The sequence below is a fragment of the Sebastes fasciatus genome, chromosome 16 (genome assembly GCF_043250625.1).
Source record: "Sebastes fasciatus isolate fSebFas1 chromosome 16, fSebFas1.pri, whole genome shotgun sequence".
NCBI lineage: Eukaryota > Metazoa > Chordata > Actinopteri > Perciformes > Sebastidae > Sebastes > Sebastes fasciatus.
In genome coordinates, this window is record NC_133810.1 from 25920787 (window position 1) to 25938085 (window position 17299).

The window sequence follows — 17299 nt, forward strand, 5'->3', positions numbered from 1 at the left end:
TACAGAGAAAACAGCTGTTTACACCAAATGTGGTAAATGAGACGATCAATGCAAAAGCACTGGGCCTTACAGACTCCTGTAAAAGATGCATTGATTAATGAATGTAACATTCTGAAAAAACATTGCAGAACTTTCTAGTACCAACACACAACCAGACAATGCAGTAAATATGTACGCACTATAATTGGTTCTTGTTATGTATTGGAATAAAAGATACTGAGTGCACATTAGAGGCCCGTGATATTTTATCCAATCCAAATCCTCTTGGAATTTATCTGTTTTTGCTTATACACCGAATACTGTACTGCAGCTACCAGCAACTAATGGAAGACAGGATAGTAAGATGCAACTGAGGGGTGTGATGACAGCAAATATAATCCCTCTTGTATTCTGCACTGTTACTGCAGTCACTGTAACTTAGTTTACCCAGGATGACTGCCACTCTGACTCAGACAAGTAGCAGAAAAACATGGTTGCTATGGTTTAATTTAGAAGTTAATGTGCAGTGGAAGCCAGCGAATTTGTGAGCGAATGATGACGAGAATGAGGAGAAAGAGGGACACATTTTTAATTATGGGTATTGTGAAGCAATGGCTGCTACTTCTGTACGGAGGTGTGTGGATGCGGGACCGGAGCCAAGAGTGGTGGGGTTGTGACGTGAATGGCTTCACAGTGCAGAATTGTGACGTATGTCGATCTAGAGTGACGTAAAAGTCACATGAATTCCGATATGACTGTTCAGACTGAGGTTGCGTTGCATAAAATCCGACATGTATCTGATTTTATGAAAACAAGTCTCGGTCAAAACTGAGTATATGTCTGGACCGTGTCTGGTCAGTCTGTGGCTACATTTTTATACAAATAGTCAGTTGTCATGTCTATAATGTCAAATCCAGCGGCACATGTCCAAATGGTCCGGCGAGGACACTAGGGGACGTGAACTGACACATTAAAAATAAGAGAGGGTTCAACTCAATTGAAAGATTCCATCTATAATCCTGCCAGACATTTATTTCTGCACAGTTTATGATTCCAATTTTCAAAAGGTCTTGAGATGCATTCATAAGTTTTTAAGAATACTTTGGCCATTTACACCCTGCATAAAAATAAACTTCACTGCGGATGATGATTAGATTAACAATTCTTAGTTAAGCAGTATAAGCCTCTCTAGGGTTACAATTCCATGCACACACAGTACCACTCTGTACTAAATATCTGAATTTATGATCCGTTGAAATCTTTAATGTCGGGCCTCAAAGAGAATAACAGTATAACAAGGCAGGCAATTTATTGACTACAATATCCCAGGTCTTTGAAATATGGCAGCACAGAGTTATTTGATGTGGCTCTTATGGTTTGAGGGATTACTGAAAGTGTAATAAAGCTGGTGGAAATAAAAGAATGGTGATAATATACATAAAAATAAACACTCAGCATGAACTCTAGGTTTTACCATATGTACGTTCTTGTTAACAGTGTTAAAAATGTAACAAATGTTTAATGCTTTTTGAATCTTGACTTTTGCAGTTGGAAATGAGCACCAGCTGAAACGTCTGATTTATGCCCCTTTCATCTTACAGCCGTTCTGGTCCAGTGAGTATTCAAATTAGATTCTACAGTCCGTATGTTAATAACGACAATTTTCTGTGAGCACAGTGATGTCTTTCCAAAAGATACAACTATGCAAATGTTCCAAATTGGTCTGCAAAATTGAAAAGAGTTGCAGTAAAAAATATTCACTCAAAACAGATGGGTGAGGAACATAGTAGCAGAGTCAGACTTTTATTTATTACAAAATCAAAAACATAATTTAGTATTTAATTATGAGAATTCTCTGAAGACAAAACTAACATAAAGAAGTAAAGCGAACATAAACCTAATTTTAGTGCTCCTCAATATGCAAGTAAAGATTTGGAAGCATGCAGGGGAAGATTTGTAAAAGCAGAACAGGTTTTGGGAGATTTTGTTGCGATACTACAACTCAGACAACGGAATAAGATTGAGCACATTACCCACACTTGTTAAAGGGATAGTTTGGATTTACTGAAGTGGGGTTGTATGAGGTACTTATCCACAGTGTTACCTACAGTAGATGGAGGTCGGCAAGCCCCCAGTGCAAAGCAATGTGCTGCTGTGGATGGGGGCAGCAGCAAATATCTACAGAAGGGGACCATTTGCACCAATAAAACAAGCATATTTTGTCCATTACTCCCACCCACAAATTTTCCCTGGCCCCGAAAAGTTTGACCCTGTTTTAAAGGGTTAGTTCGGATTCACCAATCATAAACCATTACAAAAAAGTCCCAGAGTTTAGAACAATCAATTTGTGCAGGAAGATAATTTTGTACTGTACAGCATCATGTGTGATACATGTATTTGTGAGGAAAGAAAAACATGTTAAGACTAGATGTTCCCATGTCAAGTATTGAGCCTACTTACTCTCTCTCCTTCTCAGTGAGTCGGTCAGTGATGGTGTCCTTGATTGAGGAGCGTGAACCCTTGTGGATCACCGGATACCGAAGAGGGATCTGCAGGAAGCACGAGATCATCAGGACCAGGTGTGACGTGTAACCCAGGGCGACTGCCACGCTCCCATCATCCCTTGCTGCAGGACACAAAGTAAAAGAGAAGTTCCGGTAATCACACATCAGACACGAGTGTTGTTGAGCAGAAATGTTGTACTTGTTATTCTTTAAGTTGATCTACACCAACACACCAAAGCCTCAAAGCCTTTAATCTATTGTTTCACTCCAAAGTATTTTATCACACCAAGAACTTCACAGCACACAGTCTGCTTTGTTTGGAATTTCACTTTCATGATATGGAAAAAGAAATTGTGTTTACACGAACCGTGTCCACATCTTGAGAATCCAAACAAAAAAGTATAATAAACATCCAACCGAAGATAGTTTGGTAACCAAGTATCCACAGGAAGAAGAGCACTTGCATTCATGTGGGATTGTGTTTTGAAAGTGATACGAAATTTGGCGCAGCAACACAAAAGTCCCAAAAAACATTGGTTGCAGTTGGATACCCAATTTCTTTCAGATATGTGCTTGAGAAGCAAAAGCATCACGAATAACTATCCGCTCTGAGCCCCAAATAACTTTTAGGAGTAGAAAACTGGACGCCTTTGTGAACATCTCTGACAGCGAACCATCTTGCTTTAAGTACGAGGAATGGTTTCAAGACAACACACTAAGTGGTTTCACATTCTCAAACAGCGGCAGGACACTGCTTGAGGCAAAGACTTAACATCACCGTGGTTTTTATCTTAATGCGTTTAAATAATAGACTATAGCAATAGTGAGTGGTAGGCTCCTCGGCTCGTACTGTGTCTTTTAACAAGTCATTATTTTTCCTGCATTTTTAGTCCACTGCACCAACAAAAGCACTTGGTGTAAACAGCTTCGTTGCATCTGGTGCTTTTGGATGATGCTACACACTAACAAGAATACCAGGTCAGCTAAAGGACACCTTAGGGTGCAAGTGGAGACTGCTGATATCTTGTCAGGCTTAGCTGACGAAGGAAGTTTGGTTAAATGTAAAACACCGAAGGGCATCAGCAGAGTGCCGCTCTGTTCCACTTTGACCCCCAGCAGGATTAGGACTCCAACTAACCCTGACCCTGGTCTCTAATGTGGAACATCCTCCTCCTGCAGGCCTTTTTAAACTGACCTCGACACCCATCCAGACAATTCCAGACTTGATCAGGCTTTTTTTGGGGCAGACCTCACACAAACGAGAGCAGGGGGGAGCAATGGGGTGAAATGAAGGGGGTAAAATGCATGCTTCTCCATCCTCTCTTTCTAAGCTCTCTGCGTGTTGTGCTGCCCTTTCCAAGATGTCACAGCAGAAATGTTAGAGGGGGAATATTAATGACTATGTGTATGGCGTGACAGCTCTTCTCTACTTTTCACAAACCACAAGCCACCTAACCAGGAGGGCAATGGTAGTTAGTAGGGCTGTCAAAGTTAATGCGCTAATAACACGTTAAGGCAAATTCGTTTGAACACCACTAATTTTTTAACGCATTAACGCAATCGATCTTTCAGAGGTCGTAGCTGGCTCAGTTTTTAAAGCCAGAGTGATGCCAATACTATGTCATACTTTGTACTATGTCATTGTCGCAAAGGAGGCTAAATAACGCTCCAAACTTGCGCTGAATTTGCGCGAGGAAAAACTGTCATGGACATTTTCAAAGGGGTCCCTTGACCTCTGAATTCAAGATATGTGAATGAAAATGGGTTCTATGGGTACCTATGAGTCTCCCCTTTACACACATGGCCACTTTATGAAAATCACATGCAGTTTGGGGCAAGTCATAGTCAAGTCAGCACACTGCCAGCTGTTGTTGCCTGTTGGGCTTGCGTTTGCCATGTTATGATTTGAGCATATTCTTTATGCTAAATACAGTACCTGTGAGGGTTTCTGGACAATAATCGTCATTGTTTTGTGTTGTTAATTGATTTCCAATAATAAATATATACATACATTTGCATAAAGTAAGCATATTTGTCCACTCCCATGTTGATACGAGTCTTAAATACTTGACAAATCTCCCTCACATTTTGAACAGATAAAAAATGTGTGATTAATTTGCGGTTAATCACGATTAGCTATGAACAATCATGCGAATTATCATGAATAAATATTTTAATCGATTGACAGCCCTAGTAGACATTAGTAGTAATGCAGTGAATGCATTAGGATGTTCTCGGTTAGGCCTTTCATCTTCTGCCACAGCACATGCTCAGTTGTTTACTCACTGCCAGGTGTCCACCTATGCAGGACTGGGAGGCAGAAGCAGACACAGGCCTCCACCTTATGGGAACAAGTGATTGCTGCAAACACAAATGGGCTGGCTGTCACTACTGTGCTCTTAAAATATGTTAACAGGTGGAGTGTGACAGCAGGGAGCGGAGGAGATTGGGAGTGGTATTTTTGAATTATGCGTTCAGGAGGCCTCCTGGGTCTCACCAGCTGTGAGGAAGGGGAGCTGGAGAATGTTGAGTGGACAGTGGCGAGTGTGTTCTCAGTATTGGACAAGTGCTGCAGACCAGAGCTAACCATTCATTACCCATTCAGTCCGAGCTTTTGAGAGGTCATGAAGTCATCACGTTTCCCTCGCTGCGACAGCAAACCCCATTTATCATGACACATCCAGCGTGACCCTTACTCTAACCTACCACACCAACGTGATAGCAAGGCCTTTGTGGCTGAAACTGCCTGCTGACATAACCTTTTTTTCAGAGTTCTGTTGGCTAATACTGTGTCTGTGATATTAAATCGTGTGGTTTTGTGGCTGTGTCTCATTGGGGTGGTGGAAGCAGTTACTAAAGCATCTTGTGAGAAGACTATGTAAGACTTTGGCATACTGAACAACTCCTCCATCAGCATCCAACAAGAGATCAGAAGGGATACGTGTTCAAAAAACAGAAGAATGCAAATCAACCCAGTTCCTCGTCTGTACGGCACACAAGCCTGGCTCCAAAACTACAAACTTTTCCTCACTTAAAGGTTCCAAGTCGAGATTCTTTCTTCTTTTTTATGCTGTATATTTTAAGCTATATATACAGCTCTGGAAAAAATTAAGAGACCACTTCAAAATTATCAGTTTCTCTGGTTTTACTATTTATTGGTATGTGTTTGAGTAAAATGAAAATTTTATTTCTGAACTCTTCCTAAGTTAAAACATTAGTATTTTGTTGTTTAAAAATTAATATGAACTTGTTTTCTTTGCATTATTCGAGATCTGAAAACACTGCATCTTTTTTGTTATTTTGACCAGTTGTCATTTTCTGCAAATAAATGCTCTAAAAGAAAATATTTTTATTTGAAATTTGGGAGAAATGTTGTCAGTAGTTTATAGAATAAAACAAAAATTTGTATTTTACTCAAACACATACCAATAGATAGTAAAACCAGAGAAACTGATAATTTTGAAGTGGTCTCAATTTTTTCCAGAGCTGTATATATATATATATATATATATATATAAAAACACACACCAAATTTTCCACCTCAGCCAAGCCTTAAAACGTTTTATTGATATATCAAGATTTTTCACATTTTTTTGCTTTTGCCACTCAGGTGTTTTTATGCACAAATTGAAAATGCTCATAAAAACAGGTGGATGGAAATGCACCTAATATCAGAAGGAGAAAAATAAAAAATAAAAAATAAAAAATAAAAAACTTGGCGAAAACACACCGGTTCGTTCGTGCGTGCCTGTTAATTTGAAATCAAAGATTGTTTTCGCTGCAGGAATGTGATTACATAGTTGCGCAATCATTGCTAACTCATCTCACACACAGTATGAGGCAAGACATGTTTTATGTGTGTCTACGGTGTGGTTTTTATTGTGTAGAACTAGCCTAGAGTTAAGAGGAATGTCAACCTTTCCCTGCTAGTAAAAATATTGATGATACAATTATGTCATTATATCTTTTATGCATTCAAATGGCATACAGGTAATTATAAAATTATGTCATTTAAGCACATTAAAGACTGTAATAGCACAGCAATGCTAAATTGCCACGTACAGTAGCCAAACTTATGATATCATAGATACTGTATCTATGAGATCATCCTTCAAATTGGTTTCTATTCACCAAACATTTACATATAACCACATATAGCATTAAAGCTATTGCAAAACATTTGCTCAGCATGCCTTACCACAGCGTATCCTCCTGTAACCCTCACAAGCAGGCGCATAATAAATTACCTTGAAAGTCTTCCGAGTTTGGCAGCTTCACTCCGCAGATGACATAATCTGACTGATTAGCCTGCGGATTTAAATGAGAGGTTTCATATTAAAGACGATGACCAGGCACAGAAACAGAGCCAGACAAGATGAAACCCTGTGTGGGACGAAACACCGGCGTTGCCAGTGGTGTCAGCATTTGAAATGTGTATACCAAATGTTTTAGAAAACAGAGCGACATTGATCAGAGAGGCACGTTAAACAGATAGGTGGTGACTCTGGATGATCTAATACCACACTGGAATAGAATTAACATTCAGAATTAGACATTACTTTGGAACTGTTGTACACAAAACGATCTGGCCCATTTCTGCTTGATCAAAGCCTCGGTTCTGTAACCAGATAATTCTTTGCAGTTGCCCTGTCAACAATGTGTTGTGCAGCAGTGTACCATCGGGTTCAACTCACCACATCAATGGGGTAGATGTAGGAGAGCTCGGAGAGGAGCTGACGACAGCGGAAGGTGAGCTGGGCGTTGGACTTGAGGAACTGCTCTCTGGGGAGACAAAAGCAGACACGAGGACACAGTGAGTAGCCGGCTGGCAGAGGGAGACCGGAGCTGTAGTAACGGGTGGAGGACATTGGGAACAGTGAGGCAAAGGAAGGACTAGAGAAAGAGCAGAGATGGGATAGTAGGGGAAGAAGTGTAGTTGGAAATGATGGGAGGAAGTGGAAATGAGGGGTAGAAATCATCCAGGCTGCTTACTGCTCCACAGGGACCCGTTGTGAGGCATAAAGGTAATTGAAATTGGTGGAAATATAAAAGATTCACGACGAACAGTGGAGAGTATATTTATGCAGCATAATGATGGGTGATAGCACGTTAATGTTGGTGCTTGTATGGATGAGAGCTAAATGACTCATCATTAGAGAGTCAATTTAGAGCAATTTATATGTATATAAGGATATAACTCATTTTATATCCACAATAGGACAGTCATTATGCGTCATTGTGCAGGTCATATTGTCCCATTATCAGAACAGGCTGGAGGACATGGCAATATTATGAAGCCTCACAGTGACAAGTTCTGGGGTTTGACGCTAGTATGGAGGACGGAACCTGCCAAAATAAAAAATAAATGAATAAATAAATGCAAAAATAAATAAATACATTTTAAATTTAATTAATATAAATACATACATGAATAAATAAAAGGGAAAATTAAACAGAAGAGTAAAAAAATAAGGGAATCAACACAAAGATAAATAAATAAAGGAGCAAATTAAAAACAGAAACATCAATTTATGTCACATTTTATCAATTAATTAAACGCTACATTTATAAGCACATTTTTCCAAAATGTCAAACTATTCCCTTAAACACATTTAGCTGATAATACTTATGTACTTTTACTTAAAAAGGATATTGAACACTTTTACTTCTAACAGAGTATTTTTAGATTTTTTTGTTGGTATTTTTACTTGAGTAAAGAATCTGAGGACGGAACCTGCCAAAATAAAAAATAAAAAATAAATAAATAAATGCAAAAATAAATAAAAGAATAAAAAATAAGTGCAAAAATAAATAAATAAATCTAAAAATGTATAAAAATAAATACATACATGAATAAATAAATAAAAGAAGTAGTTTGTACGCTGTGTTGACTGACCACAACAGAACACAAAGGTATTTATACCTGATCCGAACGGCCACACTCGAGGGCAGGGTGAAAAGCTGGTCATCACCGAGATATACTGAAATACTAAATCCAAGGATTCCTGTCCATGTAAATGGATGTTGAAGCTGTTTGAAACATTGTATAGGTGCTTAAAAAACTAATGTTCCACATCCAACAGTATAATATAATATCACTGAGGAACCTATGCGGTGAATGCAGGAGATTTAAAAGCTACGACTGTAAAGGTGGCTTTATATGGAAAACAAAACTGTATTATGTACAATTAATCTAGAGATTGAGTTGTGTGAAACCCATTCCAAATGGAAAACATCTATTACATCCCTGCAGCTAAAAAAAAACATAGTTTAAAAGAGTGAATATAACATGACTCTTCCTGGAATTATGCACAGCTATTCCTGTGACTGCTCATATCTGAGTAACACAGATGATCGGCTGCTTTGTATGAAGGGTGTGTGGGTGTCCTCTGCAATACTACTTGTGGGTAATAGCCCATCATTTCATGCAGATGAAAGGGGGTTTTGGGGGGGTAAATTGTTATTGAATGTGATGCACCCTCCCATCCAATGCTCCTCTCCTTACACTTGAATTTCCTATTTGGCTTTGCCTGTGGTTAGCAGTCTCTTATCATTTCCCTTCCCCAGTGTGTGGCTGCTTTATGAAAGAGGACACAGATTGGTGTGTAATGATCGTTTGATCTGAAATCACTCATCTGTCCAGCAGGCTTTGCCTCATCTAATTGGTTAAGCCCAAGGTGCAAGCCCTTCACAAACCCCTTTCCTAAAACAGGAAATTGAATGCTCAGAAACTAAATACACATTAGTTTACACATAAAAGTCTATCTCTCTATCTATCTATCTATCTATCCATCTGTAACAAATAAAGATACTATAACTATCTGATGCCTTTTGGCCTCAATTTTGTGAGATAAGTTGTTCAACAGCAGCCGTGAAATATTAAACAAGGATGTGGAAATGCTGAAAAAAGTGTGCATGCTCAGCATAACTTTTCCCTAGTTAAAAGTAAAAGAAACAAAGAAGTTAAATAAAAAGAGACATTTCCATGAAAAACATCAACGAAACAGATATTTCCAAAGAATGGATGTTAGGCAGATGTACAAGTGTCGGTGTTAATTTCCTGTTTGCTGGGTCTCTCGGCCCCTGCTGGCCTTCCCGGGGCTCTGGTTTACCCTCCGTGACTGCCAGGTACTTCTCAGACAAACAAAGCTGTATCCAGGGTCGGCACCCGCCGAACACGTCTCCCCGCAGGCCAAGGCAAACACGGGCCATTAGGCTTTTTAGCACAATGTGCAAACTCTAGAACACATAAATAGGCCGCGCCGGCCGCAAAAACATCACCTTGTTTTGAAAGAGCACGGTGGGAGGCAGGGAGCAGGGTGTAGTCCCATCACAACTCAATACGATTGAGCAACACATTGGGTCATACCTGGGTAATGTCTTGATGGGGGTAAATGAGTTTAAAAAGTGTGTTTTCTATGCAGACATAAAGCAATAGCTAATTACAGGTTCACTCGTACCTCTTGGCGGTGCATTCCTTCTGCAGCTTGGTTAAGGATTCTTTCTCCTCCTTCAGACACTCGTGCTGAGCGGAGAACGCTTCCTCTGACAGAGACAGAAAGAGAAAAAAAAAGAGGAAATTATCAGGTGTGTACTGTATGTGTGTTCTGTTCTGCTGTAGCTGAACAGCCAGGTGGGCTTGTGTTTGGTCGGCTGCCATCCACTGTTAAACTTAAGCAAGATCAAACAGCAAAAACCATTTCCTTTTGACACCACATAAAACCAAACAACATGTGTATGCAAATTACAGGATTTGTCAGACTGTGTAAATACAGAGCTGAGCAAATAAATAAAATCCGACAGATAAAGGACGGTGATGATACAGCTTGTAGAAGTTGTGGAACTCCAGTATTGGCAAACTCACAATACATCAGTGTAGCATAAAACCGGAAAGAAGCAAAGTGTAATTTAAGGTTGAAACAGAATGCTTTTTTAATCTGTGTTCATACAGTCTCAGACTAGTGCAACAGAAACATGACTTATGGTTCCATATGGTTTAAATAAACAAGAGGTTTGACTATCTAAAACAAATCTATTGAAAAAAATATTTTGTTATTTAATTTTAGGACTTAATTTACTTTTGAAATCTCTGTTTTGCAGCAGTTATTACATATAATCCCAATTGTAAACAAATAGGTAGACAATGCAGTGATTCAGAATAACCAAACAGCCTGTTTGCTACGTATTTTTGGTGGTGAAGAGAGAGCAGAGCCACAAAGCAAAACTCTTCATGCCAAAAATCACATATGCTTTATGCTCAGACTGTGAATATAAACATCGGTAATGAGGTTTCTCCCCAAGGTGGCTGGCCTCACTCTTAACTACGAGGGAAAGAGAGAGGCCATGCAGGAGGACCTCGCTGTCAAGTCGCTGCTCCTCCACAGTAAGATGAACCAAGAGATGTGGCTTGGTCAAATGAAAAGGAAACTATCAGTGACATCACTATGAGTCAGCATCAGTTGGGGCTGAAGGTTACGAGTTTGAGAATGAAAAAAAATCGAGGGGGAGCAGAGTTTAAGATGACGGTGAGCCGGGCCGCTTGCAGCTAACTGCAAACAATGGCGAAAGTGCTGACTGAGCTAACAGCGTTTACCTGAGGGGGAACCAGAGGGTCGGTGCTATGCTTCTGCAACGACGTTGATTGGGACGGCATTATCAGCTGTAACCGCCGTATGACGCTAACATGCACTAAAAGCATGCACAGCTGGCCTGACTATGTAAATAATGCAAGGAGAAGCTCTGATTACAACACACCCTGAGGGACAGAGACTTCATTCTCTGCTCAGGTAGACATCACTCCTCTATATCTTTACAAATAGTTGTTTGTTGCTATATTAATGCTCTGGATATCAGCTCAGCCCAAGTGTTTACCTGCATTCTTCTATTGAAAATGGACATGAAAACCATCCACAAGTCTAAAGACTTTTAGAGTGCTGGGAATCAACTAAAAAAAATGGATGGGATGACAGCAACTGGCAGAAAAGCGAGCTTTGAGCAATTAAGATTATGAAATTACATTTGTAATCAGATGGATCACAGGACCTGCCTTTTATCACATACTCCCACTCACATCCATGCTGCTCAAACTGACACCATAAGGGTGGAAAAAGAGATACCCTGACAGAGACCGAGGGAGGGAGAAAATAAAGGTACTCGGAGCACAGGTATCCATCAGATTAGCAAGGAAGACAGATAGTGTCAGACAGAGATCAGACAGGCCATCCCTGTTGTGAGGGATGACATGAAAACATATTTCAACATCAACTACGTGGGCCTGTATTGCACTCTTGCTTTCATGTAATGCCCAGCTCTGTCCTATCTGTTCCATCCATCTTGTCATTCTTTCATCCCTCTAACCTGTTCCAGTTGGTATCACGGTATGGAAGGACAAACTACAGCGAATATCACGGCAGTGTACACGCAGCGTCCTGGTCGACAAACGATCTTCTGTATTAAACATGAGAGGTGGATTTAGAATGCTACATGGCTGTCCCACTTACTGGTGAATGTAATGTTGAAAAGATAGGACATAAGACAATGTATTAGGGCTGTCAATCAATTAAAATATTTAATCACGATTTATCGCATAATTATCCATAGTTAATCTCGATTAATTGCAAATTAATCACACGTTTATTATCTGTTTAAAATGGACCTTAAAGGGAGATTTGTCAAGTATTTAATACTCGTATTAATATGGGAGTGGGCAAATATACTGGCATTATTCAAATGTATGTATATATTCATTATTGGAAATCAATTAACAACACAAAACAATGACAATGATTGTCCAGAAACCCTCACAGGTACTGCATTTAGCATAAAAAATATGCTCAAATCATAACATGGCAAACTGCAACCCAACAGGCAACAACAGCTGTCAGTGTGTCAGTGTGCTGACTTGACTAGGACTTGCCCCAAACTGCATGTGATTATCATAAAGTGTGCATGTCTGTAAAGGGGAGACTCGTGGGTACCCAGAGAACCCATTTACATTCACATATTTTGAGGTCAGAGGTCAAGGGACCCCTGGGCCATGCCAGTTTTCCTCACCAAAATGTAGTGTAAGTTTGGAGCGTTATTTAGCATCCTTCTTGACAGGCTAGTATGACATGGTTGGTACCAATGGATTCCTCCGGTTGTTCTAGTTTCATGTGGTGCCAGTATCTTCACCCTTCATGCTTCACGCTTTAAAAGTGAGCCTGCTACAACCTCCAAAAGATTGATTGCGTTAAAGAATTTAATGCCGTTAAAATTTGCGTTAACGCGTTATTATCGCGTTAACTTTGACAGCCCTAATTGTACAGTAAGGTCCCTCTGGCTGCAGACGGCAGGCTTTGAAGGATTCTGAAGGAAATCACGCGCCAAAATGGACAACTGCTGGTTTAAAGGTTTGTACAGACTAAGGCCTGACCTTAGTGACCTCTGTGTGTGTTCCTGGACTTGGTGAGGTGTTCCTAAGGACATTAAAAGTGACACACTTAATCATATAAAGAGCACCAACACTAGACTGGTTTAAACTAACAGAAAATTGCTTTCTTGTCAAAATTATTTTCCCTCTGTGGTAATTTTAATCAGTCTGCAATTATAGGAAAATAATCTCACTGAATCAAAAGAATCACTGAAGCTATTAAGAAATGATTACAGCCATAAATTATACAGCAAAATGTTAATGAGAAAATCCCACATACAGAATCTTTAAAAAAGGCGCATATAATCTGGCTCACATTAAAAACTGTAAATGATCTTACAGTTTATTAAAAAGCCCCGTGGTGTTCAGTTTCACTTTGCAACATCATTATCGAGTGACCTTTGGCCCGCGAATCATTCAAAGCAGCTGTGTAAAATGATGAAAATATAAATGGCTAAAATATAAAGTGAGCGCTATGAACTCAAAACAAAACCACAACCAATGAAATGAGCTGAAGTGCATTGTGAGACTGTTTCAAAGGAATAAACTACACTAGTGTGTGATCAAAAGTTCAGTAACTATGAAGACTGTATTGAATGCATGTTGGAGAACAACTGTAAAAAGCATGCTTTTGTTTCCGACAAAAAATAATCCATCAGAACAGACTAGTTTTTAAACCAAGCGAGGCTCTTCATGCTATATGAGGGAAAGTTTTGGCTGTGACAGAGCAACCCGGTATCACGCCAAAGCGTGTAATAGACCTGCCTGTCCACCAGAGGATAGCGTGTCAGTGTCACGTTAACACGTGTGTATGAAGGTGTAGTACCAGTAGGGGGCAACAAAACCACTGACTAAGGTTAAGGCAACAAAGCCCTTTAGTTAGGTTTAGGAAAAACCTCATGGTTGGCCTTAAAATAAGTACGCAATCTTAGTACAATATGTACGGAAACAAGGTAACATGAGCACCGAAAACATGTCCCAAACGTCATTAAAAAACTCATCACAAACATAACTTGCAAAAGTCTCCTGGTTGAAAGTCCAGTGTTTGTAAAGCCCATCCACCTCAACCCCCGCCCGCCATAAGCAAACTTTCTCCCTTTGTATTCTGCGCCACTAGCTCTGATCGTAGCAATACAGACTACATGGCGTGCAAATGACACGCCAAAAGCCAGAACACTTTTGCCTTGCGCATTACCGTGTCATTCATACGCCTTTGTGTGCGACCAGGCTGGACAGAGACTGAGTGGGATGTCAGGGGGGTTGACAAAAAAGCAAGAAAAATGTAGAAAGACTTAGTAGTGAGTCATTAGGCCGAGTGTTTGACTGCAGTAGCCGTCAACCCTTATTCTCAGTCAAGATGGCAGCCAGCTGAATGTGTAAAGCTGCTGCTAGCGGAGCCCTAATGATGATAGCTTCAATATGAGACCTTTTCTCTGAGGTGACAAATACCTCCTCACACCATACCTTCACTAAACTGTGTTCCTTACACTTGAGAAACCCAACCACTGACATTTATTGGTCAGGAGCCCTGGCTGTGTTACAGAGCGTGAGAATAACTACCGTTATTAAGTACAATAAACGCCGTTCACGGACTTGATTTATGTCATCTGCTCAAGGTGGAAGGAGGGAAATTAGGCTGGAGGAAATTGTGACAAGAGTGTGACCCCACCAAAAACCAAACCCATTAAATCTGGTTGGAGGAGAGTATGACTTTTATTTTAACTTTCACAGCCATAAAGAAGGAAAAAGAAGTGCGGTCATGCTCATATGTCCTCTGTTATGGATCGTGTGAAAGACGTACGGTGGACTTGAGCGTGAGTTATGTGTGCATTTGAAGGAGAAGTGAAAAACAACAGCTTTTCTCAAGTCTACACCCCTGCTATGATTTCACTGCCATTACTGTAAATCAGCGGGCATTGAACAGCTAGTCGTTAACCTGTCATCAGGATGATACCGACTGCTGATGTGTTTCATGTGTTTCATTATGCAAACACTGTCCAGGATGGCGTAGAGGGAGCACGTACACATGAACAAAGATGAACGCAGAATAGGCATCAGCCAGTCTGCAACAACATTCTAATAGGCACTTTTCAAAACACGCGGACGCCCGACTTTCATCTCATCTTTATCTGCAGGCTCACATGTAGACACACACACACCTGCAGGACCCTGACTCTATGTTTGGGTTTTCTGGGCCACTTGTTTTGAGAGAGGCCAGTTTCCTGGGAATAGCAGGCTGATGATAAGAGTTACTGGCTAATGGGCCCTAAGACTGTGTGAGAGATGGGAAGACCACACAGCCAGGTACAGATGAGATCCTACAGAACGTGACCAAGAATGGAGATTAACAGTCCAATGCGGGATGCCCTCTGGGGATATATTGCATAGCAATGTTCTTACACAAACTGTCAATAAAACTCAGAGAGAAACCTGTATCTAATAAGCACCGGAATGTGTGGAAATTCAACAAATGAAACACTCGCTTCTAATCGAATCAACATTGGCCTATTTGCCGCCAGCTTGTCTATATCAGGGGTTCTCAAACTTTTTGGGGCCAGGGACCCCTTACAGGGCAGAACATTTTCCAAGGACCCCCGCTAACTACCATTTGTAGTCTAAGGGCACTTTTACAAGCCTTAGTCCGTTTGGCTAGTCCGAATCAGAGTGAAATTGATACTTTTGGTTCGTTTTCTATTTAGTCTGGTTCAGTTTCACAGTGTACAAATCAAAGCGGACCAATGAAAATAAGTTGCTGAGGAGAGTGTAAGAAGGAACCAATTTATCTTTTTTAATCTCAAGAGCTGCCACTTCTCTGCAGGGAATCGCGGACTTTGACTCAGCACTGATCGACTGCACACAAATCCCTTCTCCTCCAGTTTATAACTATAAAAGTCACTGTTTTTGCGGACTTTATGTAGCATATTCTGTATGTTCTCTTTGGCCCAGAAGTCCAGGTCAGTCCTCTCCCACTCATGTTAACCTGTTATGTCCATGTCAACAAATGCCCGTAGAGGCAGCTTGTGTTTTGGTTCACTTGGAAACGGTCCGAGACCACCTCTCGCAAGCGTTTTTGGTCCCCACCAGAGTACGATTACTGCGTTCACAACCGCACCAGAGGTTGAACTGCACCAGAGTTTGATTAAAGCGGACTAAATGTTGGCTTGTGAAATCGCCCTACGACGCCATTGGAACTATTTGTATTCTTAAACTTTTCAACCTAAATACTTCAGACCTGTTTGATAGCGATAAACCAAAACACATTTCAATTTGAATCATGTTAATAATGTAATTGCATTTGGACTCAACCTGACAACATTTATATCTTTTAATTATTTTTCTAGTTGATCTTAAAAGCTTTCTGATAATTAACAGTAGCAATAATCCTAATAAATCCAGACATTTAAAACTACCAGTCTGGGCTGACTTTCAGTTAATGCTTCAACTTTTTGCTGTGTGTCACAATCATATCAGAGTTTCTATTGGCCCAAAGCTACAATACAATACACAATATGCTTGTTTCCCTGCCACAAATGGTCTCCATCTGTAGATATGCACTTTTTAATAATACAGCACAATTTTATAATTCATCGCAAATAATCTCACGCACCTCCTGTGCCATGGAACCCACTTTGAGAATGACTGATCTAAATGATTTATCGAAAGGGACAAAATTTGCTTCTTCAAGTTTGTGTGTGTTTTGACATACAAGCCAACGGTCTCAAGAGGAAAGTTCCAAACTGAAATTAGAGCTACGATTGATAAAAACATATGTGTCTCCACAATGACAGATGAGATCAGATGAAACAAATACGTCTTGGTGCCAATCTAAATATAATCAGACACAAAATCAGCTGCTGTATGGAATACTGTAAACGCCTGTCTCCCAGAGTATCCTGTCCGTAATTAATGCAGGGCCTTTTTCCGATAGTGAAACAAATGAATATGTGCAGGCTGATTGGAAGAGTTAAACAACAAGCTGGAAGTACAGCGGGGCTCAGCAGCATATGGCTTTTAGCTTTTGAGTTATGAGTCTGGGAGAAAAAAACAACATGATTTTCAGCAAGGCCTATTCAGCTACAGCATTTCAATTTATCCTAAAATACCTTTCCCCTCTTTAACCAGCTGAAGGAATTTCTTCTTCTGTTTCTTAATAAGCACTTGTCCAGTCTGGAAAGAAGCCATCAATGAGCTGCCGAGAAGGAGAGCAGTGAGTTCTTTTGGCTGTAGACGAAGTGGTGACAGGTAAAGAGGCAGAGGATTAACGGCCCTTTTTTTTTTTTTTTTTTGAATAGCAGCACAAAGGAAACTTCTCCCTGAACCCTTCTTAGTGCCGTCTTTTTGTATGAGTGTGTGATGTCTGCATGCATGTGCAGACTACATGCTGATCATCCCCACCTCAGGTTGG

At 40.2% G+C, this 17299-nt stretch overlaps 1 protein-coding gene across 1 annotated transcript in view; it reads right to left on the bottom strand.

Annotated features, from left to right (window-relative positions):
* The window catches only part of uvrag (UV radiation resistance associated gene), a 104305-nt gene that overhangs the window by 59735 nt on the left and 27271 nt on the right, over positions 1–17299 (bottom strand). The window contains exons 9-12 of the mRNA XM_074612073.1: positions 9944–10028; positions 7178–7265; positions 6731–6791; positions 2440–2605 (exon numbers count right to left, since the gene is read on the bottom strand). Of these exons, the coding sequence (XP_074468174.1) occupies positions 2440–2605; positions 6731–6791; positions 7178–7265; positions 9944–10028 (400 nt within the window). The remainder of the gene's footprint in view (positions 1–2439; positions 2606–6730; positions 6792–7177; positions 7266–9943; positions 10029–17299) is intronic.